The sequence below is a fragment of the Motacilla alba genome, chromosome 2, assembly GCF_015832195.1.
Source record: "Motacilla alba alba isolate MOTALB_02 chromosome 2, Motacilla_alba_V1.0_pri, whole genome shotgun sequence".
In the NCBI taxonomy this organism is placed as follows: Eukaryota; Metazoa; Chordata; class Aves; order Passeriformes; family Motacillidae; genus Motacilla; species Motacilla alba.
The window spans coordinates 46,180,041-46,201,365 of record NC_052017.1 but is presented as its reverse complement, the minus strand read 5'-3'; the positions used below and the strand labels follow the sequence as shown (position 1 = coordinate 46,201,365).

General features: G+C 40.9%; 1 protein-coding gene across 1 annotated transcript in view; it reads right to left on the bottom strand.

Annotated features, from left to right (window-relative positions):
- Positions 1 to 17,042, bottom strand: part of NPSR1 (neuropeptide S receptor 1) — a 58,020-nt gene extending 40,978 nt beyond the window's left edge. Inside the window, exons 1-2 of the mRNA XM_038128292.1 lie at positions 16,839 to 17,042; positions 3,357 to 3,489 (exon numbers count right to left, since the gene is read on the bottom strand). Coding sequence (XP_037984220.1) covers positions 3,357 to 3,489; positions 16,839 to 16,985 — 280 coding nt within the window. The 5' untranslated portion in view covers positions 16,986 to 17,042. The remainder of the gene's footprint in view (positions 1 to 3,356; positions 3,490 to 16,838) is intronic.
- Between the last annotated feature and the right edge of the window lie 4,283 nt (positions 17,043 to 21,325).

The following is a 21,325-nucleotide window of genomic DNA, read 5'->3' as shown; positions in this document are numbered from 1 at the left end:
ACTTGGTGATTTCAGTCAGAGGCAAACATCTTAAATACACTAAGACACTGAAGTTATGTGAAATGGCATTGGGTAGGGAAAGATGTGAGAGATTTCCTGCCAGGAGAGATAGCTATGCCATGAGCATAACTTGTGCTAAGCTCAGAAGAAAAGTGTTTGGGGAAAAGTGCTTAGAAATACCCTCCTCACAGGGTAATCTTCAGAGCTTGCTCTTTCTGAGAAACTAAATTACCTTGGAGATAGAAATCTGTAGGAAACCTAGCTTTAGTTTCAGTCTGCACAGACAAACTTGTTTCTAAGAACAACATTTTTACAGAAGAGGAATATGCCCAAAGGCAAACTGAAAACTGAACACGAGGCAAATATGGCAATATTTCTCTTCGTTAAATTAGCTGATGCTGAGTGATTAGTACTATTGTTCAGCTCAGCTGTTAACTCTTAGCTGATTTCCTAGTGCTTAATTCCCAGATAATTTTAAAGAGATTTATGCATGAACTGAGAGTTAGACATAGACTTAAATGTGGTACTGACACAAGCATTGTATAAGTGTATATTTAATGTGAAATATTGTGAATCCAAGCTTCAGCAACATCCTTAAGCATTCTGAAGTTGAAGGGATTACTCACATTCCTACAGATCCCTGCAACCTTGAGCACCATGTTGAATTATGATGTAGTAAAGGATCAGTAAGAATATTCTCTAGATCTGTGGGCTGAACCACTGAATTCTGCCAGTGTTGAAAGAAGCCTCAATCAGTTAGTTACTTCTCATCTGCATCTGGCTTGGCAACCAGTCAAGAAGAACAACAGCGCTCACTTCCTATTCATGTATTATGCACAATTTTGCTTTGAATACCTTGTTTATTCTAACACAAAGGCTGAATTTTAATTTCATTTTGGTACTACATCAGTGGGAAAATGTGAGAATTGAGGGTACCACTCAACTACTGAGCCACAGATCAATAGACAAAAAGTTTTTAAATGGCTTTGAAATGCCTGCATTGATAAAGCTATATCCATTATTCTTCTTTCTGCTCCTGGGCAGAAATAATAAATATTTTAAGGACCTCAAAATAGATGGAAGTAGCAATATTGACTAAGCAGAAACTGTTTGCCAGGAGATTAGGCCTTAGTTGGTAGGATTTAAATATGCTTGGCATGTCAAAGCAATGTGACACGTCAGTGTTTTCATAATGTTCTGCATCTACCTCATAACTTGTTGTGAAAGGATGATGGCTGTTGCCAGCTTGCTTTGTTCTTAATAATATTTTTAAAGATAAGAAAGTGAAATGGCTCCATTTCAGGAATTAAGTCATTTCTTTGTGCCAAAATACTGACAAGCAGTCTTGGTGCGAGAAGATAAATTAGAGTTCTGACTCCTGCATCATAAAAAGAAATCAACATTGCTTGAAAGGAGCCTTGCTGTTTGAGCTGAAGTTACTTCTTTTAACGTTGCAGATGTGAATGTCAAGTGAGTTTTCTATGTGAATTTTTGTAATATGAAATGGAACAGACTGTTGAACTCAGCCAATTTTAAAAGTCAAGGATAATTTTAGGGAAGGGGAAGTCAGAAGAATCGGCAAGTGGAACACACAAATCTCAGTCAAATTATAGCATCAGCTGTATAGCAGTATTTGCTGCCCACATCTAATGGTATATTTGCCTTGTTGTCTTTGCCACTGTCACTGATTCTTTCAGCTCCCTCAAAACTGCACTTGCAATGCCTTCGTCTCCCTTCATGCTGACAGTACTTAAACCCCTAGTAAATAGTTCTTCATGGACCTCCATTCTAATACAAAAAGTCCTCTCTCCTATGGGTTCAAAATGGAAAAATTCCCACTCAGACACTTTTCCAGCACAGCAACAGCAGTAGACTCCTTCCAGTAAACCTGACAATAAGTATGAAATGGATGATGTCCATCTGGGGCTTCCTCTGCTCTTCTTTCTTTGCCTGTACTTCTGCTTGGCTGCCTGAATACATTCTATTCATCTGGGATCGGGAACTCTTTGAGCTGTGACTATTTTGAAACTACTGTTTGAACACTGTAATGTTTGATCTGTGATTGATGCTTCCAAGCTGTGGGGTGAGGCTGTGTTGACCCGCCTTACCTGATGGAAAATACTGCTGGCTCTTGAAGGAAGTGGCATAAAAGTCATGACTGAGATAAGAAGTAAAACCATTTATTACAGACGACTCAGGCAAACAGGAAAACCAACTGTCAACTTCAGGAAAGGAGTCACTGCAAACCTTCACCTCCTCACCTTGCAAGGATTCTTCCATCACCTGTTACACACCTGCCTCTTTGCATCAGTTTGCACACCCTGGTCCGTTTCAGCTAAGAGTACTTCTTCAAAATGAACATGCTCCTGAGCAGACATGGCTGAGACCATGGAGTTCATTATTTACAAAAATGCATGTTGAAAATTGGGCAGCATAGTGCTTTGTTTTTCCAGTTTAAACACAGGTACAACAGACAACAAAGGAGGAAGCAGTATTGTTGGAAAATCATATATTAAATGGTTCATTACTGAAAAAGTGCTAAAATTCCTACCATAGCTTAGGGGAAACAAACAACAACAACAAAAAAAGCAATAGAAGCATATAAATATATCCTAAATACACACACAGTACAACACAGATGTCTTGTAAGCAGGGATTAGTAGCAGGACACTGTTATAGAAACAGCACATATTTTCCCTTGGGAAACTTAAACCCCCACAAATGTAGTCCATTCAAGACCACAGAGAAACAATGTGCTGCTTATGCTCATTTCCTTTCCTTCTTGCTGAGACTGACATTTTACAAACCAGACTTCTGTACATTTCACATTCTGTTTAAAAACTACAAAGTCCTTGGATCAGCATCCTTTCGTCCATTAAAAAAATAAATCTAAATGCATTTCTCTCCACCTTTATATTGTTATATTTCCCTTACTTCATTAAACCGGACAACATGAAGTTATTTTCGCTCTTCACTGCAGGAGCATAATTGATGGAGTAGTTTTAGTAGAAAAACACAAGAGATTCATCTTAAACTAGTTTAATTTAAGCAGTTCCATGACAACAGCTGGAGACATAGCTTCTGGGAAATGCAGATGCAAACTCAGACTGGAAGATAAGATTTAGGGACATCAATGAGTTGCAGCTGCTGCATACTACTACGTCTAGCACCATCCTTTTAGATCAGAGCCAGACTGAGCCCTAAGATAAGTAGCCATCCATTTGCTTTATGGCAAACTGCAACTGGACATTAGGTGGCAACTGAATTCTTCACCACTCAACTCACATTTTCTTATTTGTTGTTTTAATAGTGATTCCTGTGCAGGTCAGGTGCCCTTTCCCCCTCCCATACACTACCTGTGATTGCCAGCTGAGTAACAAAATACGTCATTCGAGATTTCCGCTTCCTCCTCCAGGTAGAGAAGAGCACGATGGCATTTCCAGCAATTGTGACAATAAAGAGAATCCAAAGAGTCACCAGCTGCTCTGTCTGAAATGGAAAGAAGGGAAAAAAGCATATTGATAGGTGGATGGACAGTCACTTATCCTCAGACAAATGAGATGAGAATGGAAAACAGGAGTGATATTTGAGTTTTGCCAATTTATTTCAATTTAGTCTAAAAGACATTCTTGTTTTTTTTTTTTCAGAAAATACTTAACATGCATCACTGCTAGTGATGTTCATTCCAGTTTGGTTTGCAGTAGCTGTATATTACTTCTCTCTTCACAAAACCACTAGCAGTGTCTGTATTCTGCACTTAGTGCTAAAACGAGAGGCAGCTCTCAGCTTTCTTGTGCTGCTCCAGCAAGCTGTGAAATAACCAGCTGCCTCACTTCATAAGGAATGTTGATAGATGGGCTTCTTTGGAGAAATGGAGGAAATAAGTACTTCTCTCTTCCCCAACTTCAGTGAGTCTGGGTCATTTACGAGCCCTATGAAATTCAGACATCCACTCCATGATCTAGATGTGCACCAAGACTGAAAAGGAAGCATGACCCACTAAGAAAAGTATACTTGCGTAGCGACTGAAACGTGATGACAAAACGTCCCCTAGTGGCGTGTGTACAAACAAGGTAAGAAAGCTGCTCGTGCTCTCAAAGCATCAGGATGCTCTGGCTGCAGGATCAATACCGTATGTGTCCACGTTTGCTTGTTTGGTGAGGGCACACCCAATCTTTACATCCTAGCAACTGTTTTAGGTTTTGTCAATGCAGTCGTTTGGGATCTTTCCATTCAAGACAGCAAACCCACAAAGTGGGAGTCAGAGGAAGATGGAGGAGGCAGGTGAGGGCTAGCAGCTGAGGAGGGTGCCAGGTGCTGGCCCTACAGATGTGGCCTCAAGGACCTGTCCTGAGCAGGCTGGGGGAAGGATGCTGTCAGTAAGACCCCACCTACCTGACTGGGCTGATAGTAGAGCAGAAGCCAGGGAGAACACTCATTAAAAGCATTTGTAAGCCACAATGATCAGCAGAAACCAGAGCTCCTTCTGCTTGGAAAGAAAATAGCTCACTGTGAGCATGGGGAGGGAAGGTGAAATGAAAGGAATGGAGCGGGGACATGGAACTTCCTGCTTTATAATTAACGTTAGTCCCTTCTCAGCATTTTGCCTCACTCCTGGCCAACAGTCATTGTCTGTCCTTGTCCCTCCCATCGCCCCCTCTGAGCAGCCTCTCCTGGGAACCAGCCTCAGCTTTGCTCCAGGTAGGGAGCCACTACCTTGAGGATCAGAGGGTCATGGAGGGAAAGCAAGACCTGATGAGGGGCCATTTGATGTTGCACGCTGTGCCTGAGCCCAGTGATTAGTTTGAGCAAACAATGAAGGCTGTGTAGAGAGGATTTCACTTTTCCCAACATGATGATTTTCACCAACATAATCTACCATTCATGTCATCTCACCTAACTTTAAAGTTCTAAAGAGACACAACTATTCTAAATTGTCTTAGTATTGTCTAGGTAATAGCAGTGTCTCAGAGATGAGTCACCACTCATCTCACCTACCTCGGGATGGATTGTCTCCACTGAATATAGAGTGACCTAGATGACACAACCTGTGTGGGCTAGATACTTAGCTTTTAGATTTAAAAAAAAAAAATCCATCTTTTTGGGGTATCTGAAAATCTCTGGAATTTCTTGGAGACAAATTTCCTTAAAAATGTGTGGCAGAGATATGGTGGGAACTATTTTTATGGGGATGATTTTCTTAGTACAGGAATTGGAAGGAAATGTCTTTTTTGGAAGACAATAAAATCATAAAAGATAAGATTTCTCATCACTTTTGTCCTTGAAATCAATGATTTCTCCTCAGGGTTTGTTTTGGTTTTTCCATTTCAGAAAACATATTTCTCACATGACGAAAACTAAGGGACTAAACTTGTTCCCATTTTCTTTGGTATAGAATCAGAAGAGCGTTTTCTTAAAAGGAATTATATTCTGTATTATACTGATATAGATAGGAACAGAAGAAGGATCTGACACTCAAACCTTATGATTCACACAGAAGAAATAGCTCTGGAGCATCAGAGGCTGTGTTAGAAGCATAAGAGCACAGTACACATGGTCAGATTAAATCCCTCTGCCAATTTAAAAGCAATGCCTAACAATTAAGCAATGTTAGACTCCAGAAATTAAACCAGACTGCAAAGATAACTTAAAAATGCAAGCACTGAAAATAGAAGTAAGTCTGGAAGGGTCGTAGACAAAGAAATAAAGCCAAAATTTCTTTTAATCTATTTGTGGGAGCTTCCATTCTGACAAAAAGGAAAAAGATCTCATTCCTGAGGATTAAGGAGCCATAACAATAGGCAACTTAAATCACTGCAGCCTCTCTCAGACTGTGTTAACTTGCAGAATGAAAACTTCCATGGTTAATAATGGGATGCCCACTGTGATAAAGGCCTTTGCAGAGGGTAGGATTGGAATTCAAAATTATCTTCATGAATTGGAAACATGTACTGGGAAAAAAGCAACATGCTGTCCAACAAGGTGAAGCGCAGGACTGCAGTGTAGTGAGTGTGATCACACTTGCTTGGACCAGCCTTCCAAACATCAACCCTCACATGCAGCACACGTGCTAAGTGCCCCAGAATATCATGGCATTGCCCTACCACAAGAGCAACAGCCAGCACCACTTTGGGATCAACACCAGGCTCATGTGCCTCTGCTCTAATCTTTCCACTGGGCCATGCCCAGTCCTGGGCACAGTGCTTCAAGGGAGACACACAAACAAGTTGACATAAAGGATATAGTCAGGCAAAAGGACTGAATGAATCAAGTTGTCAAATCCAGGAAAAGCCAACTGCAGGAAAAGATGAACATAGCCTTGAGGATACAAAATTACTAACGTGAAAAAGTAAAGGACTAATCTCTTCTTTAGATCCGCTGTGGACTGGACAAAAAACCAAAACTACAGTACAGAATTCAGGATGAAAATTTAAAAATAAAAAGGTTTTAAAATATATCATAGATAGAGAGATTGATTGAGCCAGGAAAACTTCCATCTGTGAAGGCCTTAAAATAGTTATTAGATTAGAGAGATAGCTGATGCATATTTGAATTTCACTCCAGCTGAATTTTCTTTAGTTTCATTCATCAGGTTGTTTAGACACAGAAGTGTTTAGCTTCAAGTCTTGTTCATTCATCAAACAAAAATCCTGTCTTAATAACAGTCCTGGACCAGGTAATTTAGAAAAAACAATCCTCAATAATATGTTGTGCAAACATCAGAAGCATTCTGATAAAAAGGAAGATAATAATACCTCCCAAACTTCTTTTGACAAGGGCTTCTTTTGAAATGGGCATTAATAATAACACTAGATGAGAATGCCATGAAAGACTAGTGTCATACAGTAGTTATTTCAGGTTAGAAAAGCTAGAGATGCTGTTGACATTATTAAGGTCATCAACAAATGAAAGTCTAGAGGATTTCCTTGGTTTGACTCAAGCCATTGCACATGCTGCTGTTCCACAAGGCTGCTGTGTTTGGAGCATGGAAGTGCTCAGCATCCAGAGAGCATATTTGGGTTTTGTTATGTTGCTCCAAGATTAAAACCAGGTTTAGTCAATGAAGAAAATGCCTCTTCATGGGTGAAATGTAAGCCAGAAAACCTGTCTGAAGATTGTGTGCATTTTCCTTTGGCTATAAAAAAGGCTTGTCATTTTCTTTCTCTAACAAAATTTCTGAATCCAGAGTCTGGAATAAGTCTAAAACAAAGAGTATTCTGCTTTATATTTGAGGCAGAGATCGCCCTTGCAAACCCCTTTAATCAAGACCATAGTTAAATCCTTTTGAAAATGTTGGGTGGCATTTTGGTACCACAACACCATCCCTCCTTCCAGTTCTCCCCAGCCAACTTCCTTGCTCTGTCTTCTCTCAGGATTTGTATCCCTCTTGCTGGGGAGCATCAGCTGTGACTGTGGGATGGGGATATACCTAATAGCCCATTCCAGTGGAGGTGCTGTTCCTCATGTTTTGAGGTCCAAAAGCTTTTGTCTCATATTAGAGAAGTTGCCTAATAGAAAGAGAGGTTCAACTAGCAATGGACAAAGACTATTTGTACTTTAACAGGAAACCAATCTAAAACGGTTTAGCTCTAGCTGATGAGGCTGTTGGGGAAACAAACTGGAAAAAATAGGTTTCAGGGAAGAAACGAGCAAATAGGAAAAGAAAGGGAGAGGTACTCCATGCCTGGAGTGGCTGACTGGCCTCTTAATATGAGGACTGCAGGCCTGTGGGAACTTCTTGGACCTGCTGACCAAGAAGTCTCTTGGTATCTTTCTGCACCATCTTCTTGGTCTCCTGGGTGAGGAAGAGGCATAATCCCTCATATCACAAGACACTAGCAGCTAAAGTCTCTGAACAGTTTCTTCTTGACAGTTGATAAACTCTGGGAATACACAAATGATCTTGCCTTTGGTATATTTTAAAAATATGGGGTTAGCATAGCAGCAATTTAGATTGTAAGAGAGCTGTAATCATGAAGCAAGCCAAGCAATTTTGCAAGAGTGCTCTTAACACATAAGAAGAATATATAAATCCCCTTGTTAAATTGGGTAACTGTCATGCTTGTGGTCAAGTTCACCACTGGTAGATTGCATTGCACTTTCTTGAAGGAGGGAAAAAAAGAGAAAAATCTTTTCTCATTCTCTAAAATAATCACATTAATTGCACACCATGTAGAAAAATGGAGCAGTCTAGATTAGCAATTTGTTTTGATCCTATTGTAGAAGATCTAGAATCTTGAACATTAAAAACTGAAAATGTTCAGGACAGATTTGCTATTTTAACATCCCCCATTTAGGATGGAAATTTAAAACCCTTAAAAAACAACAACAAAAAACCCCAACAACAAACAAACAAACAAAAACAAAACAAAACAAAACAAAAAAACACCAACGACCCAAAGACCCCCCAAAAAACCAAGATAGTTAATTTTCTAGAGGCAGACAGGTGCCATGCAGTTTGACTGATTTCTGTCAGGAATTTATAATCAGCTTATCTCTAAGGCAAATTGCACTTTGGACTTCAACACTGAAGGGAATAAAAGAAATACACCCATTAACCCAATTAGATAGTTTTAAAGGTACTGGCTAAACCTCTGATATAATTAATTGAATTTTTAAATAAATAAACAAAGCAAAAATAATAAAATGCCTCTTTTCCATACTGCCAGATTCCTACATAGCAGAAACCCTAGAGGAGCCTTCTGGGGTCTAAGTGCTGCCTGCAGTTATCTGGCAGGAGGATGCAGAGAAGATGGAGCCAGATTCTCCTCAGACATGCACAACGGAAGGACAAGAGTCCACAAACAAGGGTTGCAACGTGGGACATCTTGGTATGACATTACGAGAAAAGTGTTCTTCATGAGGGTGGTCAAGCACCAGGATGGGAGCCAGAAAGGTTGTGAGATTTCCATCCCTAAAGATATTCAGAACTTAAATAGACACTGCCCTGAAAAATCTGGCGTCATTTGGATTTGCTTTCAAGTGGTTGGTTCAGGAGACCTCCAGAAGTCCTTCTCTACTTGCATTATTATGCACACCCACAAGTATGCATAAGACCTATTTTCTTAACAAATATTCTTAAAACTAGAAGATACTTAAACAGACATAATCAGATTGGTGCTTTGCACATGTTGCATATTATTTATTGTATCACAGAAACATGAACAGCTCCGATCTTTCTGGGAATCTTTCTGTAAATTAAAATTTGCTCTGTAAGTAAAGAGTATGGGTGTAAAGGCTACTGGCATGGAAATGGCAAGAACATAATTGTCTTAAGAAAAAGAACTTTAAAAGTCCGTTTTCTTATATTTGCTTGCAGTCCTGAGATGAAGAATTTCTGCCAGGTGTGATGAGCTTAAACTGTGGGCTTCCAGAAATGAAGTGTGATGCTACTGAAGGGGTCATGATTATGGTTATCCTTACCACCTACAAAATAAAGGTTCTTTAATACATAAAAAAAGAACAAACTTGGTTAAAATTCCAAGGAAACATCCATATTTTTTTCCTGTTCTTGAAGAAAATCTGTAGGTGCATTGCGTATACTTTAATTGTAGACAACAGTTTTAACTGCCAAGAAGGAAAACATAAGGGGCAACAAATATCTTACAAGAAGAGGCACAACAAACAGAATACTTGGGCTAGAAGTAAGCTTCACACATTAGCAAATGCTAATGACCTGAATGTGAAGATTCAGATGATTAATTCAAGTCATCTCCTAATGATCAAGAAAACAAAAGCTGAAAAAAAAAAAGGCTGAAAAGTTTTTGATTCATTTGCTGATAGGCCTTGTCTCAATAGAAAGAAACATGCTCAAACAACCGGGCAGGTCACTGAAATCTTCAGCCTTAGCTGTCACAAGCAGCAGGAAGTTGTACTGTCCACCATTCTAATACAAATATGTTTCGAAAGAAGGTTCTCCATCCAGCAAGGCAAAACTGAGAAGATGTTTTTACTCAGATTTCACACAAGATATTCCTGAAAATTTTGGGAAAACAATTTGATTGGCACTTAAAAGCCCAGGGAAAACTCATGTGAAGGTAAGAAAGACTGTGAGAAAAGTAAGTTCAAAGCTAAGTTTTATATTTTGTCATTGAAAGTGCTTCCATTATGATTGAATTTGAGAGAAACACATTTCAGCAGGCAACAAGCCCTCCAGGAGTTAATTTTTTTTAATTAGTGTGGCCTGGAATGGAGCCTGATTCAAAGCGCATAAACACCAGTTCAGCCTCAGGTTTGACTCTGGGACTTCTGCTTTCTCATTTAAATGCTATTGGTTGTGCTATCTCCTATCTCCTATCCCCTGTGCAGAAGCTGCCTCACTGCTTTCTAACAGATTACTTGGGTTATCCTCCCAGCCCAAGGTTATGGAACATTCTGGCAAGGCTGGGATGCATTGCCACATGAAACCTTCACCAACACATCAAATATTCTGGCAACAGTCACTTCCCAAGGAGTCCTTATCGTTGGAAAAAACACACAGCTGGAACACAAGTTGATTTTTTCTGCTTTGTTGAACTCGAGAAGCAGTTTTGTATGGGTTTGTGTCAATATGGTATTCCATTCATATGTTATGTTTGTGTGTTATGTAGAGCAAAGACGTACAATATTTTCTTCCTTTTAGACTTAGGGAAACAGACAAGCTGAGAAAGTCTATTCACTGAATCTGGACAGTTCCTAAGGGAAAGGGGCAATTTTGTTATCAAGATTACTTTCTCATCTTTTTTGAAATCTAGCTTTTTTTTTTTAAACCTATTTCTTAGCTCTGACTTTATCACCATGGATGAGCAGGGTCCCTTCAGTGCACACAATCTAATGCATGCTAATTGCAATGATCTTTCCAACCTCAACAGCTGAACTCTACTCTGCTGAAGCCCCTACTCTGTCTTCAGCTACAGCTGAAGCCCCTACTCTGTCCCAAAATTCTCTATAGGTGTGGTGACAGTCAGTAACAAATGTGATTAATTCAATTCAATTCTATCACCAAATAGTTCTTATTTGCCATTCTGTTGTGATTTGGTACAAGACAGATAATTAATGCAGGCAGTACTGCTCAGTTATTGCAGGATGTTTTACCCATTGCACTCTAGGAAAATTCCACAGAGTTAGACAGATATTCCTGATTTAAATGTCATCAGGAAACATAAATTTTTAATGATGCACCTGTCTATTTTTGTAGAATATTTTCAATGTAGAAAGATAATATTAGACCACTCAAAGGTCTATCCATAATCTTATGATTTTTGACAGCCCTATTTAAAACTCCAAAGTGTTCTTTTTCTTTTTTAAAATTGTTATGTATGCCTAATTGATAAAATTTAAATATCTTGAAAAAATGTAAAAAAAATTTATACTTTCTAGGCACATTTATATAGGAGAGGCAGACAGGTGCAAACCATGTGCCTGTGTGGAGCACAGGGACAGTAGTATGAGGGTTGCTAGTGTAGAACAGCCCAAATCAGCTGGCTCAGAGCTGCTCCCTGTTGGGCTGTCATACTGCCAGAGCCTTCTGTGCTGTGTTTAAGCCACTGGATGAGGCCAGCCTGGCCAAGAGCACTGCAGCAGCAGTTTCCCAAGGAGATCACTCTCAGCGCAGCATCTCAGGAATAGCAACAGTCATTGCAGCATATTGCAGAGGCTGCGTTCAGGAGTTCCTGACACCTTATTTGTGTAAACTTAATCCTCCTCCTCTCCCCCACTGAAAGATTGCAAATTTACCTCTGAATTATTTGATATGTCTATTTTCTAAAATGTGTGATTGCATTTGCAGAGATTACTCCAGAAATTTGACAGCACCCATTATTATTTTCCTATTATGTATTCAATGATGGGATGCTCTGTGATATTTGCTTGAAAATCAGAATGAGCAATAGCATAAGCAAATACTTTTCAGGAGATAAAGCGACTCCTACATTTGGATGAAAGGATAGGGATATTAGACTGTAACTTCAGCAGTTACAGTCCTGGAGCCAAATTCATGTCACTGGACAGTCCTACAAAACATCTCAACATGTTGGTCTCCTCAGCTCTTTGCTGGTGATGGTAAAAACCCTAACCCTTGTAAAGAGCATTAGCTCCATGAATAAGCAGCCCATGTTCTTAGAGTTATGCTTACTTGTGCTAAGTTGTGCTGTCCCGTTCAATAGCTGAGCTACATGGGCTAAAACACGCAGGTACAGGGAATGCTGCAATGTTGGGGGAATACAGTCAAAGGCATATGTTTAAAATAATTTGTGATGGTTTTGATAGGCACACAGTTCCTCCTGAAAGCTGTAACACTTCAGTGCCACTGCTGTGCTATTGCTGCACTGCACAGGGACCAGGGCTCATGGGGCCAGAGGCAGGGGTATATCAACATTTGGACCAGTGATTGGGGCTCCCACTTGGCAGGGGGGGTGTAAGACTCTGCCCAAAATTGCTTTCTCATCTGCCTCACGATCGTCGTGAAAAAAGACTGAGACCACCAAAAGAAAGAGGATCCTACACCCTGGTTTGGTGGGGGTTCGCCAAGTTCCCGGGACTGGAACTTGAGTTATTGTACCTCACGCTACACTGCTCCCAGTGAAAAGGACAAGGAGCATCTTGACCTTCCTTCACCTGAACAATGGCCTGGAGTTTTCCACCCCCAAGCCTGGCTGGACTCTCTTCTGGAATTACCCTTTGGTGGTCTCCACAGAAGACTGTACAACCACCGTGGCAGATGGACTGAGATGGGAGAAACCACTCCCTCTAAGACTGAGACATGAAACCCCTATATGGAAAAGACTCTTTTTCTCCTCAAGGACTGAAACCTGTAATCTGGGGGGAGGAGGGCAGTGTGTGTGGGGAGAACAGCTAATCGAACTGATCATGTTTGCCTGCAGGCAGTGAACCAGGAAAATAATAGCTCTCCCCACTGTTGAGATCATAAGACTATTGTATTCTTTCCCCCCTCCTTCCCAACTTTCAATATAAAAGGTCCCTCAAGTCAGCTGGCCTCCGAAGATCTTCCCCAACGTGAAGGCGACTCCTTGACTGGACACCGACTGGACTTCGAAGAATTGCATCGCCTCTATGTTGGTAGATATACCTACTCTGTCTTTCCTTCCTTTCCTATAGGGTTCTTCTTTCTCTCTCTCTCTCTCTCTCTCTCCCCAATTCCCTCCAATGCATTTTGCTGTGATTGTTCAATAAAGTACATTGATTTTGTTTCTGCAAACCCCCCTTGCCGTGTTAGTGTTTTGTACCCTGAGATCAGATAACGAACCATCACAATCTCATCCATAAGGGCGAATCGTGACAGGGGGCACCGGGGTTCCCAACAACCTTGGATGTAAACAACAAAACCTTTGTGTCCTGCTGCACAGCTGGGGACTCTACACAGCAGGAAACAAAAAGTACTACTCAATGGATTCCCAGCTCTGCTGGGAGGTAGGAAATGATGGCGAGAACACAGTCCCACTGAGAAAACTCACAGTTGCTGTTCCTTTCTCTTTTTGAGCACCCCAACCTTTACTTTCCTGCATAAAAGCTGGGCATCTTCTTTCTCAGCAGAGCTCTTAAAACAGAAATGATCCCTATCCAATCTTTCTGAGGACAAGCACTTGCTCCTACCATTGTGAAAACTCCTGGGCTGTTTAGTATCTGGCAGGAGGAGATGCTTCTTTCAGCCTTGACAAAGCCTCCCAAACCTTGCAAAAATTGGGCCAAACCTATTGGTGTGAGAATCCATCTTTTCTCCAGGCAGGTTTCTGGTTTGTACTGTGTCAGGTTTGCAGTTAAGAAGGCCCTAAAGTAGAGGAAGGCAACAGGTATTTAGATGATTTCTGTTCTTTCTGGACTACTGTATTTGGCAAATGCTATTGATGCTTCAAGCCCTTTTACACATGGGTTATGCACATATGGAGGAGATTGTAAAGGGATGTAATGAACTCTCCTTTGGCTTGGGATGTTGGAGCTGTAATTAATAACAATTTGCACATCCGTTCTGAATTAGGTGGTGAAACAGCCAGCAGAATTCCTTGCAGTTTAAGTCAGTAACCTACCTGGATACCTCACAGCAAGGCACCCAGGAAGAAAGATGATCTGGGTTTTCAGGGACAATTTGCCATAACACAGCAGCAAGACCTAAATGGCAGTGGGAATGAGGCAACGCCTTTGCCGTGAAAAGCACCAGCTCATCTTGCATGCTGAGTGATGCATGGATACACCCAGTCCTGCCCCAAAAGCTGCCATTCTGTATGCCAAGAGTCATTTTAGTTAGCCCCCATGGCCTCAAATTAGACTTCATTAGCAAAGCTTTGATAAGCAGCTGGCCCTTCTGTAATAATGACTACCAGAAGAAAATCTTCCTCTAAGTGGAGGAAGTGTTCAATTTTTGAGATAAAATAATACAATTCCCCTCAGCCTTCCCCCCCAAAAGACAACAAAAACCTGAACTGGAAAAACATTCTCTAATCTGAAACTGTGCAGGGTTTAGTTGTTAAGCAGAGGAATAGACAGAAGCACAAATTTTTCTGGAAGAGAAGCATTCACAGCTCAGCCTTTCTGGCAGTGAAATACTCTAATGCGCATTATTTTACTTTTGTCATGTTTCCACCACAGTGTAACACAGACACTACCTGGGGTTGGTACTGGCCATCCTTTTGCAGCTTGGGAGGAAAAGAAGACACCAGCACATGCTCATGTAGTTTGAGCAGCATGCGAGATACCCTGGCAGCTGTCAATGGATAAAATCATTAAAAAGTCATCAACACAGGTAGGGGGTGTCACTCCCTAGTCTCCTTTTATCAGTTTAGATCTTGTTTTCCTGTGACTGCTTTGACAAGGTAGGTTATACCTGCATTTTCCAAGCAGAAATAGCTTGTGTGCTCTGTCTGCACACAGGCTCTGGGCTCAACCTGTGTAGTGACCGCCAAGCCACCCTGCCTTCACAGCCAGCCACAGGCTACAGTGTGTTTGAAAATCCAAACCCTATTTGTAAGCTACATGTTGAAGACTGAACTCTGTTTTTCAAATTCATTCAGCCTGCTCCAAACTGAAACTTGAATTGTTTTAGCTGCTTAACTACAGCATTGTAAAGAGGAAGATGATGCTGCTTGGCTTGCTGAAATGGGCAAGGACGCAACCACAACATGGGCAGAGCTAGTGGAGGACAGCCGGCGGAGTCAACAGGTATCAGCAGCACCTTCCACATGCGGGCTTTACTGAGTGCTGAAATTGCTGGCAGGGAGCCCTGTCTTCCCTGCACTCTAGTCATCAGAGCAGGTGCTTTCTCCTTCCTTTCCTACAGCTGCACCAGCTGTCACTCGTCTCTAGAGTCAAAATATTTCCATGCCTATCAACAGCTAGTAATTGATGTGAAATCAGTGAGTCTCCTTGCAAAGTTCATGCTACGTGTGCCAGAGCCAGGCATCCAGCAGAGACTCAAGAGCAAGTCTAATGAGAAGCCCTCAGCTACAGAATCATTTCCTTTAGCAATGGATGAGTGTGCATGACTATCCTTGGTTCCCTAATTATTGTAATTTACTCAATCTCTCCTATTAACGAGCATTTTTCTGCCTGGGGATTTTCTAATCATGGAATTAATTGTCACTTTTACCATTATAAAATACTGCTCCCATGACATTGTTCAGATTTACAGCCCTAACTGTGAAAAGAAGACAGGAGATAAAGAGAAAGTTGTTAAAATATTTTTCTTGTCCCTTGTGATTTTTTTTTTCAAGAGTGTTTTAGGAGTCTAACACAGAGAGGAAAAAAAAAGGAATAAAAAATAATTTTCACCCTTGAAATCCTAGGTAGGAAGTATTACCTCAGCAATTATAAGCAGCATGTTAAAAGAGACCCTCACTAATTAAGACTAGCACTATGGATCATCTCTTTCTTAATCAGGGCTGGGAACCTGCTGTAATTCCACTGATTCCATTAGGATTGTGTCAGAGCACTACCAATTTCACAGATACAAAAATTGCTTCTGAATATATCCCCTTTTACCTCACATGTTGTCATATGATATAAATGCCTGGATCTTTCCCACTGAAATTGATCTCTTTGGTGCTGAGGTCTAGAAAGAATGGCAGGGCACTCCTAGCCAGACTTTTTAATGACTCAAACTTGTACAACATACAATAAAAATAAAGAGACTCATGGCATTCAGAACAAAATTAAGCAGTAGCAACAGGCATAGAAATCTGAAGGAAATATGAACTTCAGAACTTCTCCAATCTTTTTCCTACATTTACATATTGCTAGGGTGTTGTTTAGTTTTGGAGATGACTGAATACACTTCCCATTCAATTCAACAGCATTCATTACCGAATGACTCATCTGATGCATTCTTAACAACAGATTTCAAAAGAGACTGCAACCCCCATTCAACTCACAAACAAACAAACAAACAAACAGAAACCAAATTAGAACCTGTCCCTCATGATTAAAAAAACCCCAAACAACAAAAACCCCGTCTCACTTGTGTACAATGTTTGTTACAGCTGAAAAATTGAAAAGAAATCCCTTATGTCAAGATGATGCATCTAAGAAATTACTTTAAAATGTGTTAAAATAATGCAAGCATTTGACTAAAGATGCATGTATAATTACAATACCTCTACAGAAAACCAGTACTGTCCTCTCTTGGAAGGGGATAGAGTTAGCTAAGACATGTAAATCTGAAGTCCAATTTTTACAAGTATTTTGCTTTTCAGTAAATGCCTCACACATGCTGTCAGCTGTCTTTGCAGGGAAAAAAAACCTACCAATATCTGGGAAAAAAAAGTTAAAGAATCTTAGTTGCCTCCCCACATATGTGCTGAAAATGCTCCAAAGCTGCAAGCATTCGAGAAAAGTTATGCACCCCTTAATACCTTAAAGGAATAGTAAAAGGATCCCCACTCCTCTTCTGCCACCACTTCTGTGAAAGTCACCGTTTCAGTGAAAGTGACAAGGGTAAGATCCAGACAGCTGGTGCCTCCCTGGGAGCTGCTGCTGGCTTCTGTGGAGCTGACCTCCATCACTGGATTTTGCTTAAGTTGTTTAGGTGCAGGTTTTAGTAAGAGTTAATGCAGCCAGGCTTCTCCTGTAAAAGCTCAGCACAAAACCAGCTTCTCACTGGCTACCAGAGGTGTCGGGCTTCAGTGCAGCTGAGTGATAGAAAAAAAAAAAAAAGCCAAGCTGGCATTCCTTTGAGCTTTCTTTTGGTACAACTCTGACAACAGCCATCCACACGCTCTTCCCAACAGCAGCAGCCCGTAAAAAAGCCTGCACACATGGACCCAGCCATGTGCTTTGTCGACTCTGGATTACCTTGCACCCCAAGCTGTTAGCTCTGGAGTCAGGCACATCTGTAGAAGCATGGAGCTCCTCCCTGCACTAAGCCCAGGAGCCTGGGTATTCCACTCAGCAGCATTGCTTACTTACCTTAGCTGAGCTCACTGTGATTTTGATTACCTTCAGTCTTATGGTATATCCATAAACAAACACCAACACGCTCTCCCATATTAAGAAAACCCCATTAAGTTTGTAGGCTTAAGGTACCTGTCAACCTGACTTCGTAAATAGACCTCTCCCTCACCTCTGCAAAGAGCTGGAGTGTGCTGCACGCCCAGGAAGACAGTGCTTTCTTCACCGTCCGGAAAACCTGTCTGGAAAGGCACAGCTCCTAGATATTTAGAGGCTCAAGACTCTTCAGAATGAGGTAATCAATTATCTCTCAATTCACAGATTTTCTGGGCACCGATCCCACACACCCTCTGTTTATTCAGATGTTTTTACCCATCTCCAGTGGCGTCAGCCTAGCTGTACAGATGAGAGTGCACTCACCTTCCCTGACCAGAGCTCAAAGTGACTTGTAAATACAGCACTTGTTCAGCTTTATGAGGATGCTCTGCCTCAATGACAGTGCAATCCTAAGCAGAACTTGATGTGTTTCTCACTCACACCCCACCAATTCAATCTCTCCTTACCCTTACCTGCTCATGGCAAAACCCAGTCCTGCATTTATGTAGGCACAGATGGCCATGGGTCAGCTCAGGAGTCTTTAAACTCCTCTTTTTTGCTAGCACAGCACACCTTTTCCCCAGGTGCTGGAGCAGGGGTCTCCACAACATGCCCACATCATGCATGTTCCTGATCTTCTTGGGACTGTGCCTATCCTTGCCTACATGAGCAGCAAGACAGGGGTCACTAAAGGACCCTGCAGCTCCCAGACCCTGTATTAATAGGAGAAATTAGGGAAATTCAGGTCCAAATTTTGACTCTGAACCTTCCCAAGTTAGGACATGCCTGGATCTAGGGCTTTGGACCAGGCTGTTCTAGAGACTGCAGAAACCTCTGAGTGTCTGAGCAACAATCAGACTCTCCAGAAGATGCTGGAGTCATCAGAGTCATTCAGCAGAGTCATTTAGAGGAGGGAATCAGTCTAGACCAGTGCAGATAATCAGTACCAGTCATAAGGCAATCAACTCTGACTAATATGCACCAGTGATCAATATTTAACAGTGACAAATGATTCAGGGGTTGGAAACATGAAACAGATGAAAAAGAAATATTACAAAGAAAAAAGATAAAAAGAAATAATATAGAACCACAATATTTTTTGCTGAAAACCATTGGGGGAATGCTCATATATATATATATATATTATATAAAACAGAGGGGATTTTTTTTTGCTTTTTTTCCTGACTGATTGTACAGGTTGACTTCAAAACTCTGCTAAGTATTTAGGTAGCATCCAAGCTTCTTAAAATATTTAACCTTTTTTTTACCCCTCTTCTTCCTTCTTCTAATATTTCTTTCTTATATTTACAGAATTCTCTTAGCCAGAGTTAAAATTTATTGCATTGAACTTTTGGGTTTGGTGGGTTTTTTGCACTTTCATTCCTACAGAGCTGTTAAGCTCAAGCATATTACAGGCACTAAGAGGCTTCTCAGTATCTATCCCCAGATGCCAGATCATGTGCAGCTCTCAGGGCTAACCTAGAGTGACTTGTCTTGTGGCTTTGCCAGCTACTTTCTCTAAGTAGTGCTTATGGTGTTGCGAAAGGTTATACCCTGCTCTGCTCCAGCACTCTCCAGTCTACACAGGGCTAATTCAGATTTTCCATCAGTATTAGCTTTTCTGCTGGTGAGCATTTCTCAGTTACTATCACTGCCATGTTTTGTTGAGGGCTGGTTTTGTCAAAATGCTGTTTAGTCACAGAATTTGAAGCCATGGGCTGTCTGTGGTACCACATCTAGAATTAAGCTAATTCTCTAGAATAAAGTACTTTGTTTTTAAACCACTACAAGTCATTAACAACTCTTTGAAATTTAGTGTTCAGACTTTTTTTCCCCACCCCACTCTCCATGGTGATATTAAGCAAATTCTGAAATGAATGGTAAAATAAAATATTTTATGATTGAATCTCAAAAACTTACAAAAGGCAAGATCAAATCATAGAAACTCCTCTGTGCTGAAGGAATAGCTGATTGATTCCAGTAACTCACTTTGTTGTTTCCTCAGTTGGGACCTTGAAAAGTCTCCGAGAACTTTCAATGTTTTAAGAGATTGAGACAGTTTTACAGGAAGAGAAATTCAGTCTTCTCTCCGCTTTAATGTAAAATGCTGTCCAATTATTATTGTAAGACAGTTTTTTTTCTAATGTATAATAAAATATGCTTTTTCCTTCTTAACCTTTCGAGTGGCTTTTTTTTAAAGTTGCTATGTTGTAGTACTGCACCACAGCATGCCTTATAAGTTGGAAAGAGATTTAAAAATCCATAAGCAGTAAGAATGGATTATTTGAAAGAAGAATAGAGAGAACCTGCTTTAGAGGCTTCTTCATTTGCCATTACCTTTATCTCAGTCTCAGAAGCTACAGACATTTAGTATTCTTAAATAAAGCCTTGAACCAAAGGACCAGAAAACCTAGGAGCATAAATGGTTCCACTGAAAGGTGAAGAGAGTATTCTGTGGTTGCTGTGTGCAGCAAAACTGAAATCCTGCATGTGCAGAAACATTGGGGCAGATGTGAAATGCCTGTCTTTTATCTCCCCACAATGGCATGGCACTCCCCTCTGGAAAGAAGAGGAAACCCTGTGCAACTGCAGAAAGTTAAACCAGGAGATGGATGTGATTGATGTGATGTGATGTGATGTGATGTGATGTGATGTGATGTGATGTGATGTGATGATGTGATGTGATGTGATAGATGTAGGTAGATAACTCTGGAAAGAAAAGGTAAAAAAGAAGAGGAAAAACTGGAAGCAGTGAATAAAAGATCAGGTAAAAATTAGTGATTTTGATGAGTGAAGCCTGAAATTCCTCCTGCAAAAACTCTGGTCTTTCCTGAACAACAGCTGTGAAATGCGATAGGTGGAGATGGCTGATTTTGTGCACCACACTGTGGATACTCCATGGCAGGCAGAGGTGCCATCACAGAGGATGTTACACTCCAAAACTCAGCACCTGTAGCAGGAGGGACTGTGCAGGAATATCTGGTTCCTCCTCTGCTATCTGTTTCTGTATCTTGACTTCCCTGGCAGAAGCTCTTGTGTGGCAGCATTTTTGTGCATGATGCAGATAAACTGCCAAAAGTCAGCCAGTGTAAATATTCTAATGTGTCAAATTTTTAAAAAGATTAGGAACATCTGAAATGGGCAGAAAAAAGATCTGCTCAAGTGTATATTATTTTTTACTGAGACTTTATGGTAGATTTCTTTTTGTTGTATTTAGGCATCATTCAGAGTAAAATTGAAAAAATATTTGGTTTTCTGCTCTTTGGAGCTTTGGCACCCTGGAGTAGTTAGACATAATCATATTAAATGCAAAGAACAAATAATGGTATCAGACTGTAGGAAGAAAGAGAATGAGATATTTCTCACTTCTAAAAGAGCAGCAAGTTAATTGCTTTTCTGTAAAAATACATGCTTATCCAAATCTTTATATGTCAGCTTTGGAAGAGGAATTTTAGCCTGCTCTTCCCAGTGCTCAGCTCCTCCCCCAAAACTGAACATTTGGGGCAATTCAGAGGGACTCAGCTGCTGGCTCTGGCAACATACCACCACTTTACAGCAGTGTGCCCTCATCCCCACTGCACAGGAGAGCAGAACTGACACATTAGTGACACAATTCCTGTTGTCTGTCAGAAACTCCTTCTCCTTTGACTTAACCAGCTGCTTAGCACATGCGTTGGGTTCCTTTGGCACTGTGCATCCAGAGGGATGCAGACCTGGGCATCCCAGGTAGGCAATACCCAAACAGGCTGGATTGATTGCCTCAAATCTGGAACCAAAAACATCTCCATGTGTTCCCAGTGCCTGGGATGTGGCTGGGAAGGGATGCCCATGTTTCTGGACTCTTGTAGGTCATTGC